This window comes from Coregonus clupeaformis, chromosome 8 (genome assembly GCF_020615455.1).
Source record: "Coregonus clupeaformis isolate EN_2021a chromosome 8, ASM2061545v1, whole genome shotgun sequence".
Lineage (NCBI taxonomy): Eukaryota > Metazoa > Chordata > Actinopteri > Salmoniformes > Salmonidae > Coregonus > Coregonus clupeaformis.
The window spans coordinates 55,548,483-55,569,848 of record NC_059199.1 but is presented as its reverse complement, the minus strand read 5'-3'; the positions used below and the strand labels follow the sequence as shown (position 1 = coordinate 55,569,848).

The window sequence follows — 21,366 nt, the reverse complement described above, 5'->3', positions numbered from 1 at the left end:
TAAGTATGTCATATACAAACAAACAAAAATAAATAAACAAATTAACAAAAAATACAAAACACTTAAATACACAAATAATAAAATAACGGGTAACCTGCTTGTCCCTTGTTCTTGTCCTTCCCACCAATGTCGTTGTTGGGGTCCAGAGCATCACTCAGGTCAAACTCATCACTGGCTGCAGGGAGAGGTCACAGGTCAGGGGTCAAAGGTAGAGTTGCAAAATGATGGTAACTTTCCCAAAATACCCAGGTTTTCCAGAAATCCTCATTGGAGGATTACGGATTTCGTGCTTATTCTCTCCTTATTCTGGGAATCTTCCAACCGGGATTTCTGGAAAACCAGGAAATTTGGGGAAAGTTAGTCAAAGTTGAAGCTGAACAAACCATTGCTACGATGCGTTAGGGCATCTAGCACACCTCAACCGAGAGGAAACCACTGCAGAAGTGGCTTCTGTTAGCCTGGTCCAAAATCTGTTTGTGCTCTTGCCAACTCCATTGGTTAATGTCAAGCCAAACATGCACTTAGGCTAGAATTACAGTTGAAGTCGTAAGTTTACATACACCTTAGCCAAATACATTTAAACTCAGTTTTTCACAATTCCTGACATTTAATCCTAGTAACAATTCCCTGTCTTAGGTCAGTTAGGATCCCCACTTTATTTTAAGAATGTGAAATATCAGAATGATAGTAGAGAGAATGATTTATTTCAGCTTTTATTTCTTTCATCACATTCCCAGTGGGTCAGAAGTGTACATACACTCAATTAGTATTTGGTAGCATTGCCTTTAAATTGTTTAACTTGGGTCAAACATTTCGGGTAGCCTTCTACAAGCTTCCCACAATAAGTTGGGTGAATTTTGGCCCATTCCTCCTGACAGAGCTGGTGTAACTGAGTCAGGTTTTTAGGCCTCCTTGCTCGCACACGCCTTTTCAGTTCTGCCCACAAATGTTCTATAGGATTGAGGTCAGGGCTTTGTGATGGTCACTCCAATACCTTGACTTTGTTGTCCTTAAGCCATTTTGCCACAACTTTGGAAGTATGCTTGGGGTCTTTGTCCATTTGGAAGACCCATTTGCGACCAAGCTTTAACTTCCTGACTGATGTCTTGAGATGTTGCTTCAATATATCCACATAATTTTCCTTCCTCATGATGCCATCTATTTTGTGAAGTGCACCAGTACCTCCTGTAGCAAAGCACCCCCCCAGCATGATGCTGCCACCCCGTGCTTCACGGTTGGGATGGTGTTCTTCGGCTTGCAAGTACCCCCTTTTTCCTCCAAACATAGCGATGGTCATTATGGCCAAACAGTTCTATTTTTGTTTCATCAGACCAGAGGACATTTCTCCAAAAAGTACGATCTTTGTCCCCATGTGCAGTTGCAAACCGTAGTCTGGCTTTTTTATGGCGGTTTTGGAGCAGTGGCTTCTTCCTTGCTGAGCGGCCTTTCAGGTTATGTCGATATAGGACTCGTTTTTACAGTGGATATAGATACTTTTGTACCTGTTTCCTCAAGCATCTTCACAAGGTCCTTTGCTGTTGTTCTGGGATTGATTTGCACTTTTCGCACCAAAGTACGTTAATCTCTAGGAGACAGAACGCGTCTCCTTCCTGAGCGGTATGCGTGGTCCCATGGTTTTTATACTTGCATACTATTGTTTGTACAGATGAAAGTGGTACCTTCAGGCATTTGGAAATTGCTCCCAAGGATGAACCAGACTTGTGGAGGTCTACAATTTTTTTCTGAGGTCTTGGCTGATTTCTTTGGATTTTCCCATGATGTCAAGCAAAGAGGCACTGAGTTTGAAGGTAGGCCTTGAAATACATCCACAGGTACACCTGTCAGAACTTTCTAAAGCCATGACATCATTTTCTGGAATTTTCCAAGCTGTTTAAAGGCACAGTAAACTTAGTGTATGTAAACTTCTGACCCCCTAGAATTGTGATACAGTGAATTATAAGTGAAATAGTCTGTAAACAATTGTTGGAAAAATTACTTGTGTCATGCACAAAGTAGATGTCCTAACCCACTTGTCAAAACTATGACTGTAAGTCGCTTTGGATAAAAGTGTCTGCTAAATGGCATATTATTATTATATTATTATAGTTTGTTAACAAGAAATGTGTGGAGTGGTTGAAAAACAAGTTTTAATGACTCCAACCTAAGTGTATGTAAACTTCTGACTTCAACTGTACGTCACAATATACCAAGCATTCTAGCGATAGAGCAATATACAACAAGCTGTTGTATACAACAAATACACAAACATACAATGACCACAAATAAGGACAACAAGACATTTAGGGATTGGATACATACTAAATAGGTCCAAAGGTCATTCAAAGGTCAAACTGTTGTTTGGTCACTTGGTTGCATTCCAGAATGTGACAGTGTTCCATAGCTCAAAAGCCAAACAGCGAAACGAAGATATTGACTCAAAACACAACAGATACACACACAACAACATGTGTGACAACAGACAACAGACACACAACAACAGCAACAATATGTAAACAACATGGTGTGTGTGCCTACAGTGTGTCTACAATGGTGTGCTATAGGAGAACAAGATGTCATTGATGCAGACAAGATACCACTATAATGTGTGTGAATGTATAGACATGGAGTGTGTTCCAATAATCTTATCTTGCTTCCTTTCCTCATCTAATTTCTTCATCTCCTCTCCCCCATTATAACCATTAGGAGTTGTCATCTGTCCAGTCCAATCAGATCAGTGTTCATGAGGCAAAGCAGAGACCAGGAACAAGGAAGCTAGTTTAGACCAGAGCCATTGATATTGTATAGAGATTTTGGCAAACTAGCCTCCATGTCGGATCCAAACGTTCCATGACATTAACATTCTAATCTGCATTCTAATTAGAATGCATGGAACATCTGGTGTCAAAATGGTGCCTAAAATCTCAAACTGAGTTTGCCAAACTCTGTATTTCTACACCTCTGTTTTAGACTGATGGGACATAGGCATTGTCTTCCGACAAGAGCCATACGTCACCCATTAGCAGCGCTAGTCCTTCAACCAACAGTGCAGACGGGAGTCGTGCTACATGATGTAAGACAATGGAAATATACATGTATATTGATAATGATACATAGGCTGCATCTGAAATGGCACCCTGTTCCCCAAATATGGGCCTGGTCAAAAGTAGTATACACAGATGTGAAAACAACGGGAGGGTGGGATGGTGGTTCTAATTATGGAATGGGAATGGTTCATTAACAGACCTGGGTTCAAATGCTATTCAAAATCATTTGAAATACTTTATCTGTGCTTGTTTGTGCTTGCCTAGCTTAATGGACCAATAGAATAGTCCAAAGAAGCATTTCAAATAGTATTTGAACCCAAGTCTGTTCGTTAAGCGGTAGCGGTACCAACCGGGCTGGGGCCTAGGTGGGTTACGTGGGCCCTTGGTGGCGCGGGGGAGCAGGCCCGGGCGGAGGCTGGGCCCAAAGTCAAAATCAGCCTGGGTGTTATCTGTTAGTGTAGTGAGTGCTCAGGAGTTAGTATAGCCTAGTTAGCGTTCAGTCTGGTTGAACCAGGCTAGGTTTAATGCAAGGCATAGGACTAGATTCAGTCCAGAGCGTGGAAGATTTGGCTATAGCGTGATTGGAATTTAAAGGCAATGTTTCCGCGTTCGCAGGGACTGCATTCACAGTAAACGCTGCATATGCCGGCTCAATCGGAAATCCCCTTTAAATGTAAATCACGCTATAACGCGGCTCTTCCACGCTCTGGGTTGAATCTAGCCCTTTGTTTAAGTAGTGTTAGGAAGTTCTGTACAGATCTGTTAGTGTTGTGATCACTCTAGGGATAGCTAGTAGGGTTAATGGAATCCCATACAGTACTATAGTAGAGGTGCTTGTGAGGTGCAGGGGATTTAGCTAGAGATGATCTTAGAATAGTATGGGGACTGCAAATTTACATACACGTTAATACCACAACATCAGAGGAGGCTGGTGGGAAGAGCTATAGGAGGACGGGCTCATTGTAATGGCTGGAATGGAATCAATGGAATGGTACCAAACACATCAAACACACGAAAACCACATGTTTGACTCTGTTCCATTTATTCCATTCCAGCCATTACAACGAGCCCGTCTTCCTATAGCTCCTCTCACCAGCCTCCTCTGCACAACATTAACAAGGGGTGCAAGGGCAAGACTATGACTAACAAATAAGGGACAGCCTTTTTCACAAGAGAGGTTCAGACATACATGTGTTGATGGTACCATGGTATCTTATAGCAGTGGTTCTCAAATGGTTTGAGTGTAGTGATCCATCTTAACCATTGTCTAGACTTTGTTGTCAATAGTTTACCCAGCAACTGTTCCAGCTGACTCAAACCCAAGACTGACTTTTAGCTTATTATCAATATCTATTGACAAGCAGAATTGGCTGACTCTACACTACGTCTGCCTACTGTAGCCATTACATTTGCTAAGTACACCACATGTCTTCTACATAGCCTACTTGTGAGTCACTTGGGGTAAAATACTCTCCTAAATGAGAGACTTAATGCATGCTGGTTTAGTAAGCAGGCAGTTGCAGGGATTTCTCCATTCACTTGTTAAGTGTAAAGGGTCTGATTAGAAAGCCTGAATGTTATGGTGGTTTCTTCCCTCATGTCTCACCTGGTTTGGGTTTGGGTTTGAGCGGGGTCTTGGTGGCTGGGACTTTAGGAGGAACCTTAGAAGGAGCTTTGGTGGTGGTAATCTTCTCTCCTTCTCCAAAGAAGTCTAACAGGTCCAGGTCTGAAGAACACAGCATCAAAATGACTGAAGTCAGTACAGTCAAACCATGGCTAGATTAGATACACGTCAAGACAATGCCCATGTATAACATACCTATTACTGCCTACCTGCTTAAGAGATGTAGATTATTTAACCGCTTTGTGCCCGGCCACCTATTAGTCTTTTTTATTTGTCTAAATTTGCACTAGGAATTATTTTCATGCATCTGGTAAGTAGGGGTATTGGTCCCTTCAGAAAGTATTCACACAGAGATGAGCCAAGGGACCAAATTCAGGGAGAAAACGAGGTAAACAAAATACGATTGTGGCCATACCACCCTGAACCCGCCTGTTCAGGGTCGGGCCTGATTAGTACTGGGACGGGAGACAGCTTGGGAATACCAGGTGCCGTAAACTCAAAAAAGAAAAAATAAGTAAAAAGAGCTGGGGAAAATAGAGTTTTCCACATTTTGTTGTGTTACAGCCTGAATTGAAATTTGATTCAATTGAGATTTTTTGTCACTGGCCTACACACAATACCCCATAATGTCAAAGTGGAATGATGTTTTTGAAATGTTTACAAATTAATAAAAAATGTAAGGCTGAAATGTCTTGAGTCAACAAGTTTTCAACCCCTTTGTTATGCCAAGCCTAAATAGGTTTAAGTGTGCTTAACAAGTCACTACAAAGATAGAGGCGTCCTTCCTAACTCCGTTGCCAGAGTCCCAAAAGTGACTTTAAAATCGTTACAGAGCTTAATGGCTGTGATAGGTGAAAACTGAGGATGGATCAACAACATTGTAGTTACTCCACAATACTAACCTGAATGACAGAGTGAAAAGAAGGAAGAGTGTAAATACTAAAATATTACAAAACATGCATAAGGCACTAAAGTAAAACTGCAGAAAATGTGGCAAAGAAATTAACTCTATGTCCTGAATACAAAGTGCTATGTTTGGGGCAAATCCAACACAGACACTGGGTGACAAATTCACCTTTCAGCAGGACAATAACCTAAAACACAAGGCAGAATATATACTGGAGTTGGTTACCAAGACGACATTTAATGTTTCTGAGTGGCCTACAGTGAGGGAAAAAAGTATTTGATCCCCTGCTGATTTTGTACGTTTGCCCACTGACAAAGAAATGATCAGTCTAATTTTAATGGTAGGTTTATTTGAACAGTGAGAGACAGAATAACAACAAAAAAATCCAGAAAAACGCATGTCAAAAATGTTATAAATTGATTTGCATTTTAATGAGGGAAATAAGTATTTGAACCCTCTGCAAAACATGACTTAGTACTTGGTGGCAAAACCCTTGTTGGCAATCACAGAGGTCAGACGTTTCTTGTAGTTGGCCACCAGGTTTGCACACATCTCATGAGGGATTTTGTCCCACTCCTCTTTGCAGATCTTCTCCAAGTCATTAAGGTTTCGAGGTTGACGTTTGGCAACTCGAACCTTCAGCTCCCTCCACAGATTTTCTATGGGATTAAGGTCTGGAGACTGGCTAGGCCACTCCAGGACCTTAATGTGCTTCTTCTTGAGCCACTCCTTTGTTGCCTTGGCCGTGTGTTTTGGGTCATTGTCATGCTGGAATACCCATATACGACCCATTTTCAATGCCCTGGCTGAGGGAAGGAGGTTTTCACCCAAGATTTGACGGTACATGGCGCCGTCCATCGTCCCTTTGATGCGGTGAAGTTGTCCTGTCCCCTTAGCAGAATGTTTCCACCTCCATGTTTGATGGTGGGGATGGTGTTCTTGGGGTCATAGGCAGCATTCCTCCTCCTCCAAACACGGCGAGTTGAGTTGATGCCAAAGAGCTCGATTTTGGTCTCATCTGACCACGACACTTTCACCCAGTTCTCCTCTGAATCATTCAGATGTTCATTGGCAAACTTCAGAAGGGCCTGTATATGTGCTTTCTTGAGCAAGGGGACCTTGCGGGCGCTGCAGGATTTCAGTCCTTCACGGCGTAGTGTGTTACCAATTGTTTTCTTGGTGACTATGGTCCCAGCTGCCTTGAGATCATTGACAAGATCCTACCGTGTAGTTCTGGGCTGATTCCTCACCGTTCTCATGATCATTGCAACTCCACGAGGTGAGATCTTGCATGGAGCCCCAGGCCGAGGGAGATTGACAGTTATTTTGTGTTTCTTCCATTTGCGAATAATCGCACCAACTGTTGTCACCTTCTCACTAAGCTGCTTGGCGATGGTCTTGTAGCCCATTCCAGCCTTGTGTAGGTCTACAATATTGTCCCTGACATCCTTAGAGAGCTCTTTGGTCTTGGCCATGGTGGAGAGTTTGGAATCTGATTGATTGATTGCTTGCTTCTGTGGACAGGTGTCTTTTATACAGGTAACAAGCTGAGATTAGGAGCACTCCCTTTAAGAGCTCCTAATCTCAGCTCGTTACCTGTATAAAAGAAACCTGAGAGACAGAAATCTTTCTGATTGAGAGGGGGTCAAATACTTATTTTCCTCATTAAAATGCAAATCAATTTATAACATTTTTGACATGCGTTTTTCTGGATTTTTTTGTTGTTATTCTGTCTCTCACTGTTCAAATAAACCTACCATTCAAATTATAGACTGATCATTTCTTTGTCAGTGGGCAAACGTACAAAATCAGCAGGGGATCAAATACTTTTTTCCCTCACTGTAGAGACTTACCCAGAAAGACTCACAGCTGTAATCGCTGCCAAAGGTGATTCTAACATGTATTGAGTCAGGGGTGTGAATACCTAAGTAAATTAGATATTTATGTATTTCATTTTCAATAAATGTGCTAATATTTCTAAAAACATGTTTTCACTTTGTCATTATGGGGTATTGTGTGTAGATGGGTGAGGAAAAAATATATTTAGTCCATTTTGAATTCAGGCTGTAACACAACAAAATGTGGAATAAGTCAAGGGGTATGAATACCTTCTGAAGGCACTGTAGTTACAGTAGAGGGTAAAAAGTAGGCATACACACAGTATGAAGGGGAGCCCTTCATGGTGGACTAAATTACTATTTTCAAATATATGGATTCAAAGTATTTATTGACATTTTTAAACCGTAGATTATTGTGATTATTAAGAAGTGGTATGTGTTACTTGTAGGGGTGCCCATGGTGCTGTGGATCAGAAGTATCCGGTGCAAAGGAGGCAGGTTGTGTGGTGGGATCCCGTCCTTTCAGACCGTATTTTGTGGTGCAAAGTATAATGGGTTCATACCCAAGTCTAGTTGGTGGCAGTAATGCAACATAATGTATATTGGATGCCAACTGCCGTAAAACCTAATCGAAGAAGAAGTCTACTTTGCAAGTCTGCAGTTTTAAAAATAAATGAAGTAATTTTACATCTATTTATTTCTCAGTTCCACTTTTATGCCTTTTAGATGAGAAGGTATCGGCCAGCTTGTCACATTTGGTGTCAGAATTGGGATTAGCCCCTATCCTTTGGGGTGACCTATGGTTTTAAAAGGTTTTTAGAAGATGTCAAGACTGAGGTTCCAGGATGGACTGAATTAACAGCCAAGAGGCCTCGAGCAGATACAGTCCTGAGGATGCAGACCAGCAGCAGAGGAGGTCAGCTAACCACGGTGCCAGTGTTCCATTGGAGGAGAGTCCAGAAGGGGCAGAAGTAGACGGTTGCTGAGCCCTGAGGAGAGCAGCAGAGCCTGGTATAGGAGCAGCAGGGAAAACCCCTTGTTTGGTTGGGGTAAATGTTTGCTGCTACTGCCTGGAGGGAGCACCGGTCCAGGCGCCCATTGATTACAACCCAGAGGTCCAGTACAGCCTGCCTGTAGCCCAGTCCAAGGTGTAATGTCCTGGCCCGCAGGGCTTTGATTGCATTAAGGGGAAGCTATGTATAGCCCTAGTATGGAAGGGGAGTTGTGTTCCAGAATCTGGAGGGGATGTGGTCATGTGGGACTTTTCATTCAGTATGCACTATAGCAAGGTGAAGGTTGAACAGTAATTCAATTAAAGTGAACTCGATGGCAACTACACGGGTGGCTGTTTCTCTTCCTGTCTCACTGATGCAAGCTTTGTGAAACTGGACAAGGGGGAGGAAATGTGAAGGAGAGCCCTTCACTATGGACTAAATTACTCTTTTAAATACACTGCTCAAAAAAATAAAGGGAACACTTAAACAACGCAATGTAACTCCAAGTCAATCACACTTCTGTGAAATCAAACTGTCCACTTAGGAAGCAACACTGATTGACAATACATTTCACATGCTATTGTGCAAATGGAATAGACAACAGGTGGAAATTATAGGCAATTAGCAAGACACTCCCAATGAAGGACTGGTTTTGCAGGTGGTGACCACAGACCACTTCTCAGTTCCTATGCTTCCTGGCTGATGTTTTGGTCACTTTTGAATGCTGCCGGTGCTTTCACTCTAGTGGTAGCATGAGACGGAGTCTACAACCCACACAAGTGGCTCAGGTAGTGCAGCTCATCCAGGATGGCACATCAATGCGAGCTGTGGCAAGAAGGTTTGCTGTGTCTGTCAGCGTAGTGTCCAGAGCATGGAGGCGCTACCAGAAGACAGGCCAGTACATCAGGAGACGTGGAGGAGGCCGTAGGAGGGCAACAACCTAGCAGCAGGACCGCTACCTCCGCCTTTGTGCAAGGAGGAGCAGGAGGAGCACTGCCAGAGCCCTGCAAAATGACCTCCAGCAGGCCACAAATGTGCATGTGTCTGCTCAAACGGTCAGAAACAGACTCCATGAGGGTGGTATGAGGGACCGACATCCACAGGTGGGGGTTGTGCTTACAGCCCAACACCGTGCAGGACGTTTGGCATTTGCCAGAGAACACCAAGATTGGCAAATTCGCCACTGGCGCCCTGTGCTCTTCACAGATGAAAGCAGGTTCACACTGAGCACATGTGACAGATGTGACAGAGTCTGGAGACGCCGTGGAGAACGTTCTGCTGCCTGCAACATCCTCCAGCATGACCGGTTTGGCGGTGGGTCAGTCATGGTGTGGGGTGGCATTTCTTTGGGGGGCCACACAACCCTCCATGTGCTCGCCAGAGGTAGCCTGACTGCCATTAGGTACCGAGATGAGATCCTCAGACCCCTTGTGAGACCATATGCTGGTGCGGTTGGCCCTGGGTTCCTCCTAATGCAAGACAATGCTAGACCTCATGTGGCTGGAGTGTGTCAGCAGTTCCTGCAAGAGGAAGGCATTGATGCTATGGACTGGCCCGCCCGTTCCCCAGACCTGAATCCAATTGAGCACATCTGGGACATCATGTCTCGCTCCATCCACCAACGCCACGTTGCACCACAGACTGTCCAGGAGTTGGCGGATGCTTTAGTCCAGGTCTGGGAGGAGATCCCTCAGGAGACCATCCGCCACCTCATCAGGAGCATGCCCAGACGTTGTAGGGAGGTCATACAGGCACGTGGAGGCCACACACACTACTGAGCCTCATTTTGACTTGTTTTAAGGACATTACATCAAAGTTGGATCAGCCTTTAGTGTGGTTTTCCACTTTAATTTTGAGGGTGACTCCAAATCCAGACCTCCATGGGTTGATACATTTGATTTCCATTGATAATTTTTGTGTGATTTTGTTGTCAGCACATTCAACTATGTAAAGAAAAAAGTATTTAATAAGATTATTTCATTCATTCAGATCTAGGATGTGTTATTTTAGTGTTCCCATTTTTTTGAGCAGTGTATATGGATTCAAAGTATTTATGGACATTTTTAAACCGTCGATTATTGTCATGCAATGTTATTTATTTTCTGTGTCAATTCATTCATTTAATCCATAACCTGATCTCTATCATCGCCTGTTGTATTGCATTGCTCATTGGCACAGGTGCCTGCCATGTGTAACCAGGGCCTGTGTTTTCTTGAAAACGTGTTTCCTGACTGTGGGAGAGCCATTTGTTTTAACCACCAGCCATGTGCGTTTACTTTGTAACGGCCCTGCGACACTACAGCCACCGGGCGTCTGGCATTGCCATCAGCCATCAAGGGAACGCATCCTTTGAACTCAATGAAAGCTGCTATACTGCCCGTGTTGCGCTCACGTTGCATCACGTCCAATGGCAGCGTCCAAGCTCAAGAATCGCAGAGGTTCAATTCTCGATGTGTTCATTCTATCTTGTGAATTGAAATAATGAGAAATAACAACACACACTGTGTAACAGGTAGAACGTCACATTGACGTGACGCTGAGGGCAAAGCAACGTGACATCTATAGTGGAGCTGAAGTGTAAATCAGCAGTTTTTAAAAGTACTTTTATAACTATTTCTCAGTTCCTCTTTTATACCTTCTAGATGACACGGTATCAGCCAGCTTGTCACACACAGTATCTGCATTATGCTGATATAGGGAGAATTGGAAGTAGATGCTGCTTTTTCTAATGTTAGAACCTTATATAATCAATAGCAAAACATACACTACATCTTTATTAGTAGTCTTTCAAGTGGTCAATACCATCTTAAATGCCTGCCAATATAATAGATGGTATCTACGGTACAGGCAGATATAATCAATAACAGAGATAGTCTATATCTAGATTAATTAGTGAATCTGGGATCGTTTACCTGCTCCCGATGGAAATGGTTTGGGTTTCGGTGTGGCTGCTGCTGCTGCTGAGGAAAAGAGAAGAGAACGATGTTACACAGAATGCATAGCTTCGTACTCAGACACTGGAAATCAGGGTTGGAATAAATCATGGGTTTGCGAAAATTCCATTTCAATTCAGTCAATTCAGGAAGTAAACTGAAATTCCAAATCCAGTTTTCATCAATGTTTCTGTATGAGAAACAATTGGAATTTCAGTTTACTTCCTGAATTGACTGAATTGAAATGGAATTTTCGCAAACCCTGCTAGAAAGACATTGTCAACTGAATGCATTGTCCATGTATTCTATAGACAAAGCATGAATCCAGGTTGTGCGGAAAAAGACAGCAGTAAGTCTTTCTGTACTTACGTGCTTTAGTGACATCGCCATCCCCCAAGGCATCAGACAGATCAAAGTCACCATTTTCCTGGGACAGGACTGCAATACAGGAAGGGTGGAAGGAGGGAGGGAGGGAGGAGGGGGAGAGGGACAAGAACGGAGACGAGGGAGTGGAGGAGTTTTTACACAATCTATTGCAGAGAAAAGGACAGGAACTTTGCTCTAGTCACCCTGTACACCCAAATAAACTGAAACTGAATCACATACAGTGAGGGAAAAAAGTATTTGATCCCCTGCTGATTTTGTACGTTTGCCCACTGACAAAGAAATGATCAGTCTATAATTTTAATGGTATTTTTATTTGAACAGTGAGAGACAGAATAACAACAACAAAATCCAGAAAAATGCATGTCAAAAATGTTATAAATTGATTTGCATTTTAATTAGGGAAATAAGTATTTGACCCCTCTGCAAAACATGACTTAGCACTTGGTGGCAAAACCCTTGTTGGCAATCACAGAGGTCAGACGTTTCTTGTAGTTGGCCACCAGGTTTGCACACATCTCAAGAGGGATTTTGTCCCACTCCTCTTTGCAGATCTTCTCCAAGTCATTAAGGTTTTGAGCCTGACGTTTGGCAACTCGAACCTTCAGCTCCCTCCACAGATTTTCTATGGGATTAAGGTCTGGAGACTGGCTAGGCCACTCAAGGACCTTAATGTGCTTCTTCTTGAGCCACTCCTTTGTTTCCTTGGCCGTGTGTTTTGGGTCATTGTCATGCTGGAATACCCATCCACGACCCATTTTCAATGCCCTGGCTGAGGGAAGGAGGTTCTCACCCAAGATTTGACGGTACATGGCCCTGTCCATCGTCCCTTTGATGCTGTGAAGTTGTCCTGTCCCCTTAGCAGAAAATCACCCCCAAAGCATAATGTTTCCACCTCCATGTTTGACGGTGGGGATGGTGTTCTTGGGGTCATAGGCAGCATTCCTCCTCCTCCAAACACGGCGAGTTGAGTTGATGCCAAAGAGCTCGATTTTGGCCTCATCTGACCACAACACTTTCACCCAGTTCTCCTCTGAATCATTCAGATGTTCATTGGCAAACTTCAGACGGGCCTGTATATGTGCTTTCTTGAGCAGGGGGACCTTGCGGGCGCTGCAGGATTTCAGTCCTTCACGGCGTAGTGTGTTACCAATTGTTTTCTTGGTACTATGGTCCCAGCTGCCTTGAGATCATTGACAAGATCCTCCCGTGTAGTTCTGGGCTGATTCCTCACCGTTCTCATGATCATTGCAACTCCACGAGGTGAGATCTTGCATGGAGCCCCAGGCCGAGGGAGATTGGCAGTTCTTTTGTGTTTCTTCCATTTGCGAATAATCGCACCAACTGTTGTCATTTTCTCACCAAGCTGCTTGGCGATGGTCTTGTAGCCCATTCCAGCCTTGTGTAGGTCTACAATCCTGTCCCTGACATCCTTGGAGAGCTCTTTGGTCTTGGCCATGGTGGAGCGTTTGGAATCTGATTGATTGATTGCTTCTGTGGACAGGTGTCTTTTATACAGGTAACAAACTGAGATTAGGAGCACTCCCTTTAAGAGTGTGCTCCTAATCTCAGCTCGTTACCTGTATAAAAGACACCTGGGAGCCAGAAATCTTTCTGATTGAGAGGGGGTCAAATACTTATTTCCCTCATTAAAATGCAAATCAATTTATAACATTTTTGACATGCGTATTTCTGGATTTTTTTGTTGTTATTCTGTCTCTCACTGTTCAAATAAACCTACCATTAAAATTATAGACTGATCATTTCTTTGTCAGTGAGCAAATGTACAAAATCAGCAGGGGATCAAATACTTTTTTCCCTCACTGTATTTTGTTACCCCAAGTCCTACATCAGTGATTCTGCTACTATATCTACATCAATGCATTACAATCTTTCCAAACTACAGCCATAATAATGGTGCAGTAGTATATAACATGTGCACAACACATTAGTTCTGAGTGCAGCAACACTACCAACCAGACCTGGGTTCAAATACTATTTGAAATCTTTCAAATACATTGAGTGTTTGAGTGTACCTGGCAAAATCCAGACGGGCAGGGTTTTGCCAGGTAAGTTCAATAGTTCTGATAAAGTATTTGAAATTATTTCAAATAGCATTTGAACACAGGTCTGCAGCCAACCCTTGTTTCTTTCCAGTGTAGTGAAGAATGCATTGCGTTCTATCAGATCTAGATATCAACAAAGGCACTGAGATGACTGACTCCATGGTTGTGTACTTCTGACCAGGGCTCAGGGCTTTAAAGGGAATATGGTGCCGTTTGGGACACAACCCATGACAGACTCCATGCATTCCTCCTGCACATGGGACATACAGTGGGGAAAGAAAGTATTTAGTCAGCCACCAATTGTGCAAGTTCTCCCACTTAAAAAGATGAGAGAGGTCTGTACTTTTCATCATAGGTACACGTCAACTATGACAGACAAAATTAGAAAAAAAAATCCATAAAATCACATTGTAGGATTTTTTATGAATTTATTTGCAAATTATGGTGGAAAATAAGTATTTGGTCAATAACAAAAGTTTCTCAATACTTTGTTATATACCCTTTGTTGGCAATGACACAGGTCAAACGTTTTCTGTAAGTCTTCACAAGGTTTTCACATACTGTTGCTGGTATTTTGGCCCATTCCTCCATGCAGATCTCCTCTAGAGCAGTGATGTTTTGGGGCTGTCGCTGGGCAACACAGACTTTCAACTCCCTCCAAAGATTCTCTATGGGGTTGAGATCTGGAGACTGGCTAGGCCACTCCAGGACCTTGAAATGCTTCTTACAAAGCCACTCCTTCGTTGCCCGGGCGGTGTGTTTGGGATCATTGTCATGCTGAAAGACCCAGCCACGTTTCATCTTCAATGCCCTTGCTGATGGAAGGAGGTTTTCACTCAAAATCTCACGATACATGGCCCCATTCATTCTTTCCTTTACACGGATCAGTCGTCCTGGTCCCTTTGCAGAAAAACAGCCCCAAAGCATGATGTTTCCACCCCCATGCTTCACAGTAGGTATGGTGTTCTTTGGATGCAACTCAGCATTCTTTGTACTCCAAACACGACGAGTTGAGTTTTTACCAAAAAGTTCTATTTTGGTTTCATCTGACCATTTGACATTCTCCCAATCCTCTTCTGCATCATCCAAATGCACTCTAGCAAACTTCAGAAGGGCCTGGACATATACTGGCTTAAGCAGGGGGACACGTCTGGCACTGCAGGATTTGAGTCCCTGGCGGTGTAGTGTGTTACTGATGGTAGGCTTTGTTACTTTGGTCCCAGCTCTCTGCAGGTCATTCACTAGGTCCCCGCATGTGGTTCTGGGATTTTTGCTCACCGTTCTTGTGATCATTTTGACCCCACAGGGTGAGATCTTGCGTGGAGCCCCAGATCGAGGGAGATTATCAGTGGTCTTGTATGTCTTCCATTTCCTAATAATTGCTCCCACAGTTGATTTCTTCAAACCAAGCTGCTTACCTATTGCAGATTCAGTCTTCCCAGCCTGGTGCAGGTCTACAATTTTGTTTCTGGTGTCTTTTGACAGCTCTTTGGTCTTGGCCATAGTGGAGTTTGGAGTGTGACCGTTTGAGGTTGTGGACAGGTGTCTTTTATACTGATAACAAGTTCAAACAGGTGCCATTAATACAGGTAACGAGTGGAGGACAGAGGAGCCTCTTAAAGAAGAAGTTACAAGTCTGTGAGAGCCAGAAATCTTGCTTGTTTGTAGGTGACCAAATACTTATTTTCCACCATAATTTGCAAATAAATTCATTAAAAATCCTACAATGTGATTTTCTGGATTTTTTTTCCTCAATTTGTCTGTCATAGTTGACGTGTACCTATGATGAAAATTACAGGCCTCTCTCATCTTTTTAAGTGGGAGAACTTGCACAATTGGTGGCTGACTAAATACTTTTTTTCCCCACTGTAACAGCTTTTGTATCCATGTAGTCACACACACCTCTTTTTCAAGTTTTTCTTGCTACAATGAGTGATCATGAAAGATCTAAAAGGCCCATAAGGGGTTTTGCCCTCCAACAAAATAATTTGGGATGTTTTCAATCAGGACAGATACAATATGTGTCTCATTATCATTAGACGGGTCATAGGTTATCTCTAGTAAGGCTAAGTGGGAGTAGGAGGCAGTTGTCCCTCTACACTGATCTAAGGTCAATTTAGCATTTTGCACCATAATGGTGCTGGGTTAGGCTTTAGGGAATAATAAGATGATCCTAGATCTGTGTCTACAGGCACCTTCTACCCTTCTAAACATTTACAGTGCAATTTCCGTAATGATCGTTATGAAACTACTGCATTTCATGTGTGTTTATTTGTGAAATTCATAGGAGGCATGTTAGTGTAAGGCAGCATCCTGTATTTAATAATATCTGTAATAGTCAGAGAGCAGCATTCTACACTGGTCTGAGAAGGGAACTATCCTAGCACACGCACACACACACACACACACACTGGTCTGAAAGAGGTAGAATCACAGACTCAGATAACCCTACTAGCCAAGTACTGAAGGGTCAACCTTCAGACCAAGAATAATCTTGGTTAACCGAGAACTAAAGTATTGTGTAATTTGTCAGCTGCTCGATTAAGTTCTGGGTCTATACAGTGCATTTGGAAAGTATTCAGACCCCTTCACTTTTTCCACATTTTCTTACGTTACAGCCTTATTCTAAAATTGATCAAATAAAATAAAATCTCATCAATCTACACACAATACCCCATAATGACAAAGCGAAAACAGGTTTTGAGACATTTTTGCACATAGAACAAAAAGAGAAATATCTTATTTACATTAGTATTCAGACCCTTTGCTATGAGACTCGAAATTGAGCTCAAGTGCATGCTGTTTCCACTGATCATCCTTGAGATGTTTCTACAACTTGATTGGAGTCCACCTGTGGTAAATTCAATTGATTGGACATGATTTGTAAAGGCACACACCTGTCTATATAAGGCCCCACAGTTGACAGTGCATGTCAGAGCAAAAACCAAGCCATGAGGTCGAAGGAATTGTCCGTAGAGCTCCGAGACAGGATTGTGTCGAGGTACAGATCTGGGGAAGGGTACGAAAACATTTCTGCAGCATTAAAGGTCCCCAAGAACACAGTGGCCTCCATCATTCTTAAATGGAAGAAGTTTGGAACCACCAAGACTTGCTAGAGCTGGCCACCCAACCAAACTGAGCAATCGGGAGAGAAGGGCCTTGGTCAGGGAGGTGACCAAGAACCCGTTGGAGTAACTCTATGGAGATGGGAGAGCCAACCAGGCCTTTATGGTAGAGTGGCCAGACGGAAGCCACTCCTCAGTAAAAGGCACATGACAGCCCGCTTAGTGTTTGCCAAAAGGCACCTAAAGGACTCTCAGACCATGAGAAGCAAGATTCTCTGGTCTGATGAAACCAAGATTGAACTCTTTGGCCTGAATGCCAAGCATCACGTCTGGAGGAAACCAGGCACTGCTTATCACCTGGCCAATACCATCCCTACGGTGAAGCATGGTGGTGGCAGCATCATGCTGTGGGGCTGTTTTTCAGCGGCAGAGACTGGGAGACTAGTCAGGATTGAGGGAAAGATGAACGGAGCAAAGTACAGCGAGATCCTTGATGGAAAATCTTCTCCAGAGTGCTCAGGACCTCAGACTGGGGCGAAGGTTCACCTTCCAACAGGACCACGACCCTAAGCACACAGCCAAGACAACGCAGGAGTGGCTTTGGGACAAGTCTCTGAATGTCCTTGAGTGGCCCAGCCAGAGCCCGGACTTGAACCTGATCGAACATCTCTGGAGAGACCTGAAAATAGCTGTGCAGCGCGCTCCCCATCCAACCTGACAGAGTTTGAGAGGATCTGCAGAGAAGAATGGGAGAAACTCCCCAAATAGAGGTGTGCCAAGCTTGTAGCGTCATACCCAAGAAGACTTGAGGCTGTAATCACTGCCAAAGGTGCTTCAACAAAGTACTGAGTAAAGGGTCTGAATACTTATGTAAATGTAATATTTCAGATTTTTATTTTTAATACATTTGCAAAGAAAAACAAACAAAACTGTTTTTGCTTTGTCATTATGGGGTATTGTATGTAGATTGATGAGAAAAAACAACAACAATTGAATCCATTTGAGAATAAGGCTGTAACGTAACAAAATGTGGAAAAAGGGAAGGAGTCTGAATACTTTCTGAATGCACTGTATGTGCTCCACTGTATGTGCTCTCTCGTTGCAAGTTACAGGCCGAATGTCTCCTCCCCTTCCGAAATTAGAAAGATGCTAACACCTGCGAAATTGTGATTCGTCCAAATAACCAGTGACGAAAAACACTGGAACTACTGCTGCTCATTAGCCCATGCATCCCATTCCTTCCCGACAGATTCTATATGTTTACCTCAATCTGTTCTCGAGAGATTAGGCCAAGAATACAGAGTAGCTACACTTGCCTAGTTACACACACACACACACACACTCACATGCATGCACACACACACACACACAGACACTGCTGCCCTCTCCCTGTCCCTTCTGAGATCTGGCAGGCAACTTGTGGGTGATACTGGCCGGTAACACTAAAAATAGATCCAAAGCTAAAAACACCACTGTCTACGTGAATGTGTGACTGCAGGCCAGGCTGGGTCACCATGCACCTCTGCAGCACAGCAATGGTTCAATTATTAATGAAACCTTAACTAATAATATTACTTTCATTATTGCAATTTCTTAGCTATGGCTATTGCTATTAGTATGCTATAACATAGCTTTTACTCTTTATAGTATTCATCTCTATTACTATTGCTACGTTATCATTATTGATATTACTTATACCTATGTAGGCTATCTCCCACCCAGGGTGTAAGGGTATTTGTCCTGCCCTGCTATAGAGGAAACAGCAGCACCCAGTCTCTGGCATATGATGAGTTTGAAATTCTGCGGATTTTCGTCGGAATTCTGTGTGTGCGGATTCCATACGAGCCTGATGATGACCTCAGAAACAACCACGTGACTTCTGATCATCGCTCTCTGACTTATGCGATGCGATCATTGTCCTTCAAATGCTGATGAAGGCTTGTCGCACGAACACAATCTTTTGACCTCTGCTGCTATTTGAAGAACATTAAAACGTAAAGACAATTTTTGATTTTCCAGGTGGATCTTGCTCATAACAACTAGTTACTTTCTACATCATAGACATGAACAGTCATCTCTACACCATAGCAGTTAATTAGCTATAATTTCTCAGGTCAACATTGAATTCACAATATGAACGGTTGTCTATAGAGATCTGTATGGATCCCCAGCTGGTGTGTATCAAAGTGAATAAATAATTGATTCCTCTGTTTTATGACGACCACCACATGGCTTTGTCTCACTGCCGGTCTGGGGATTGATCTTATTACTCTTCATTAAGTCTTATTATGTAACACAACCCAAAATGAAAGTTGACATTTACATACACGCTCTTATCCAGAGCGACTTACATCCAGAGTGAGTGCATACATTATTATTATTATTACTTTTTTTCATACTGGCCCCCCGTGGGAATCGAACCCACAACCCTGGCGTTGCAAACGCCATGCTCTACCAACTGAGCTACACATGCATGAGTGCTCATGCACATACACACACCCCTCCTCTCCTCCTCCACAGACACGCACAACCCAAAAAGCTCTGTTTTTTTCTCTGTCACACACACACACATACACACACAGCACACACACACACACATGCATGTTCACAGTCTGCACACGCACACACACCCATCATCTCCCTCTCCCAAAGAAAAGACTGCAGCTGAGGTTATGCCCCCTCCTTTCCTCCCTCTCTCCCCCCTCCTTTCCACCTCATTCATCCCCTCATCCCAAAATCCAAACCCCTCTAGCTAAAATTAGCTAAGTATGCACTTATATGTGAAGGGTGGCAGAGCTGGCAGACTAAACTTTAAACATGCAGGAGTTTGTCCCAAATGGCACCCTATTCCCTACATAGCATAGGGTACCATTTGGGACACAACATTCAGATCATTAATGCAGTAATAATCTGAATAGAACAGAATAACAGAATAGGACTTGAGGACTCATTGTCTCACAATGACACGCTCAGTGTGTGTGTGTGTGTGTGTGTGTGTGTGTGTGTGTGTGTGTGTGTGTGTGTGTGTGTGTGTGTGTGTGTGTGAAGGGAGGAAACTGGCACACTCAAGGTTTGAACCTGCACCTGCCATGATGGAGAGAACGAAAGAGCGACCCTTGGAAGAGAAAGGAAGAAACACACTCCACTCACTGAATGGGACCGTAGCTCCTTAGCTCACAATCTAACCATTCAATCAAAAACCATGCTGTCTTATGAGTGTATCCTAACTGCCTAAGTGATCCACCAAAAATGTTAACTAGACTATCGGTTATTTTGAGACAATCATCATCAATAGCCTTTTTGCATATCTCTTTCATTAATTCATCAATAATTTGTGATAAACAAAGATGATTTTACCCCTTAAAAATCCATCCATATTACCCCAGAATAACACCTATATCAATCCTGAATATTAGTTCTTATTGTCTTGCCTATTTCCATTCTCAGAACATGATGTCCTACTGGGCTACAGGCAGACTGCTATGTGACTAGACTGCAACGAAATCAACATCTCAGGGAACGTTTTTTCACCCCACATCTACACATAAATCTTCCTCTTGTGTGATTAATTAGAATATTCACATCGGTAAAAGTGTGATTAGAACGTGATTCATTTGGGTTCTGGAATCAAACATATGGAACATCAGTTCGCTGCCAGACTGGCTGGTCAATATGGCTCTAAGTCCAAATCAGACAGATACAGGCATCACTGGGCAGTTAGGCTAAAACATATTTTAACACGTAACTATGTAATAACCGAGTCTCGATTGCTGGATAATGAACTATGCAGCGGCTTAGTTGCTGCCGCCCGTGTACCGTTATTATGTTTAGAATAAAGAAATAGGGCCTACTGGTTACAAACAACAGACCGAGGCAACAAAAAACTGATGAACTATGCAATAGCGTGAACCGCAACAAAGAAGAGAGAGAGAGAGAGGGGTTGGGCGAAACGCTTACCTTTCACAGCTAGCAGCGAGACCACTAGAAAGATTGACCACGCCGAAAATGTCCCCATGTTTGAGATTCGTCCGTCCGGTGTTGAATCGACACTGGTTCTGAAGAGAGTGATAAAATAACGTTACACTGTAACCATAAATCGACTTATCTTCTTATCCGTGAGACTGGTTGCTACAATGTAACAGTTTTTTGCTACTTTGATCCCCAAAAATATTTGTTTGGCGGCACGGGTGCGACAGTGGCAAACAGTTTGCTGCAACTGAACGGACAGTCTGCAGTGCGAACGTGCAGCCGTGCGCTTGCGGAGAAACGAGAGCGTGCTCTGTAGGCGCAGCAGCACAAGCTACAGCTTGGTGGAATCATACGTTACAACCGCGGCAAAGGGCGGTTCCTTTTGGTTTTACAGATGCAGACAGACAGACACACAGACACAGTGTTATTTCCTGTTCTAATGGTGAAAATGCCTATGATGGTGCCATATTGCATATTCAGGAATGGCCTGTAGGCTTGTTTTTTAGTGAGGGTGTGTAATAGACTATGCATGATGTTGAAC

At 43.2% G+C, this 21,366-nt stretch overlaps 1 protein-coding gene across 5 annotated transcripts in view; it reads right to left on the bottom strand.

Annotated features, from left to right (window-relative positions):
* LOC121571281 (CD99 antigen-like protein 2) overlaps positions 1-21,154 on the bottom strand; it is a 35,665-nt gene extending 14,511 nt beyond the window's left edge. Inside the window, exons 1-6 of one of the 5 annotated variants that reach the window (XM_041882663.2) lie at positions 20,814-21,154; positions 11,711-11,779; positions 11,321-11,368; positions 4,651-4,770; positions 3,395-3,493; positions 95-175 (exon numbers count right to left, since the gene is read on the bottom strand). In XM_041882663.2, coding sequence (XP_041738597.1) covers positions 95-175; positions 3,395-3,493; positions 4,651-4,770; positions 11,321-11,368; positions 11,711-11,779; positions 20,814-20,871 — 475 coding nt within the window. In that variant the 5' untranslated portion in view covers positions 20,872-21,154. The remainder of the gene's footprint in view (positions 1-94; positions 176-3,394; positions 3,494-4,650; positions 4,771-11,320; positions 11,369-11,710; positions 11,780-20,813) is intronic. The other 4 variants (XM_041882664.2, XM_041882665.2, XM_041882667.2 and 1 more) reach the window with 4 other exon arrangements.
* Between the last annotated feature and the right edge of the window lie 212 nt (positions 21,155-21,366).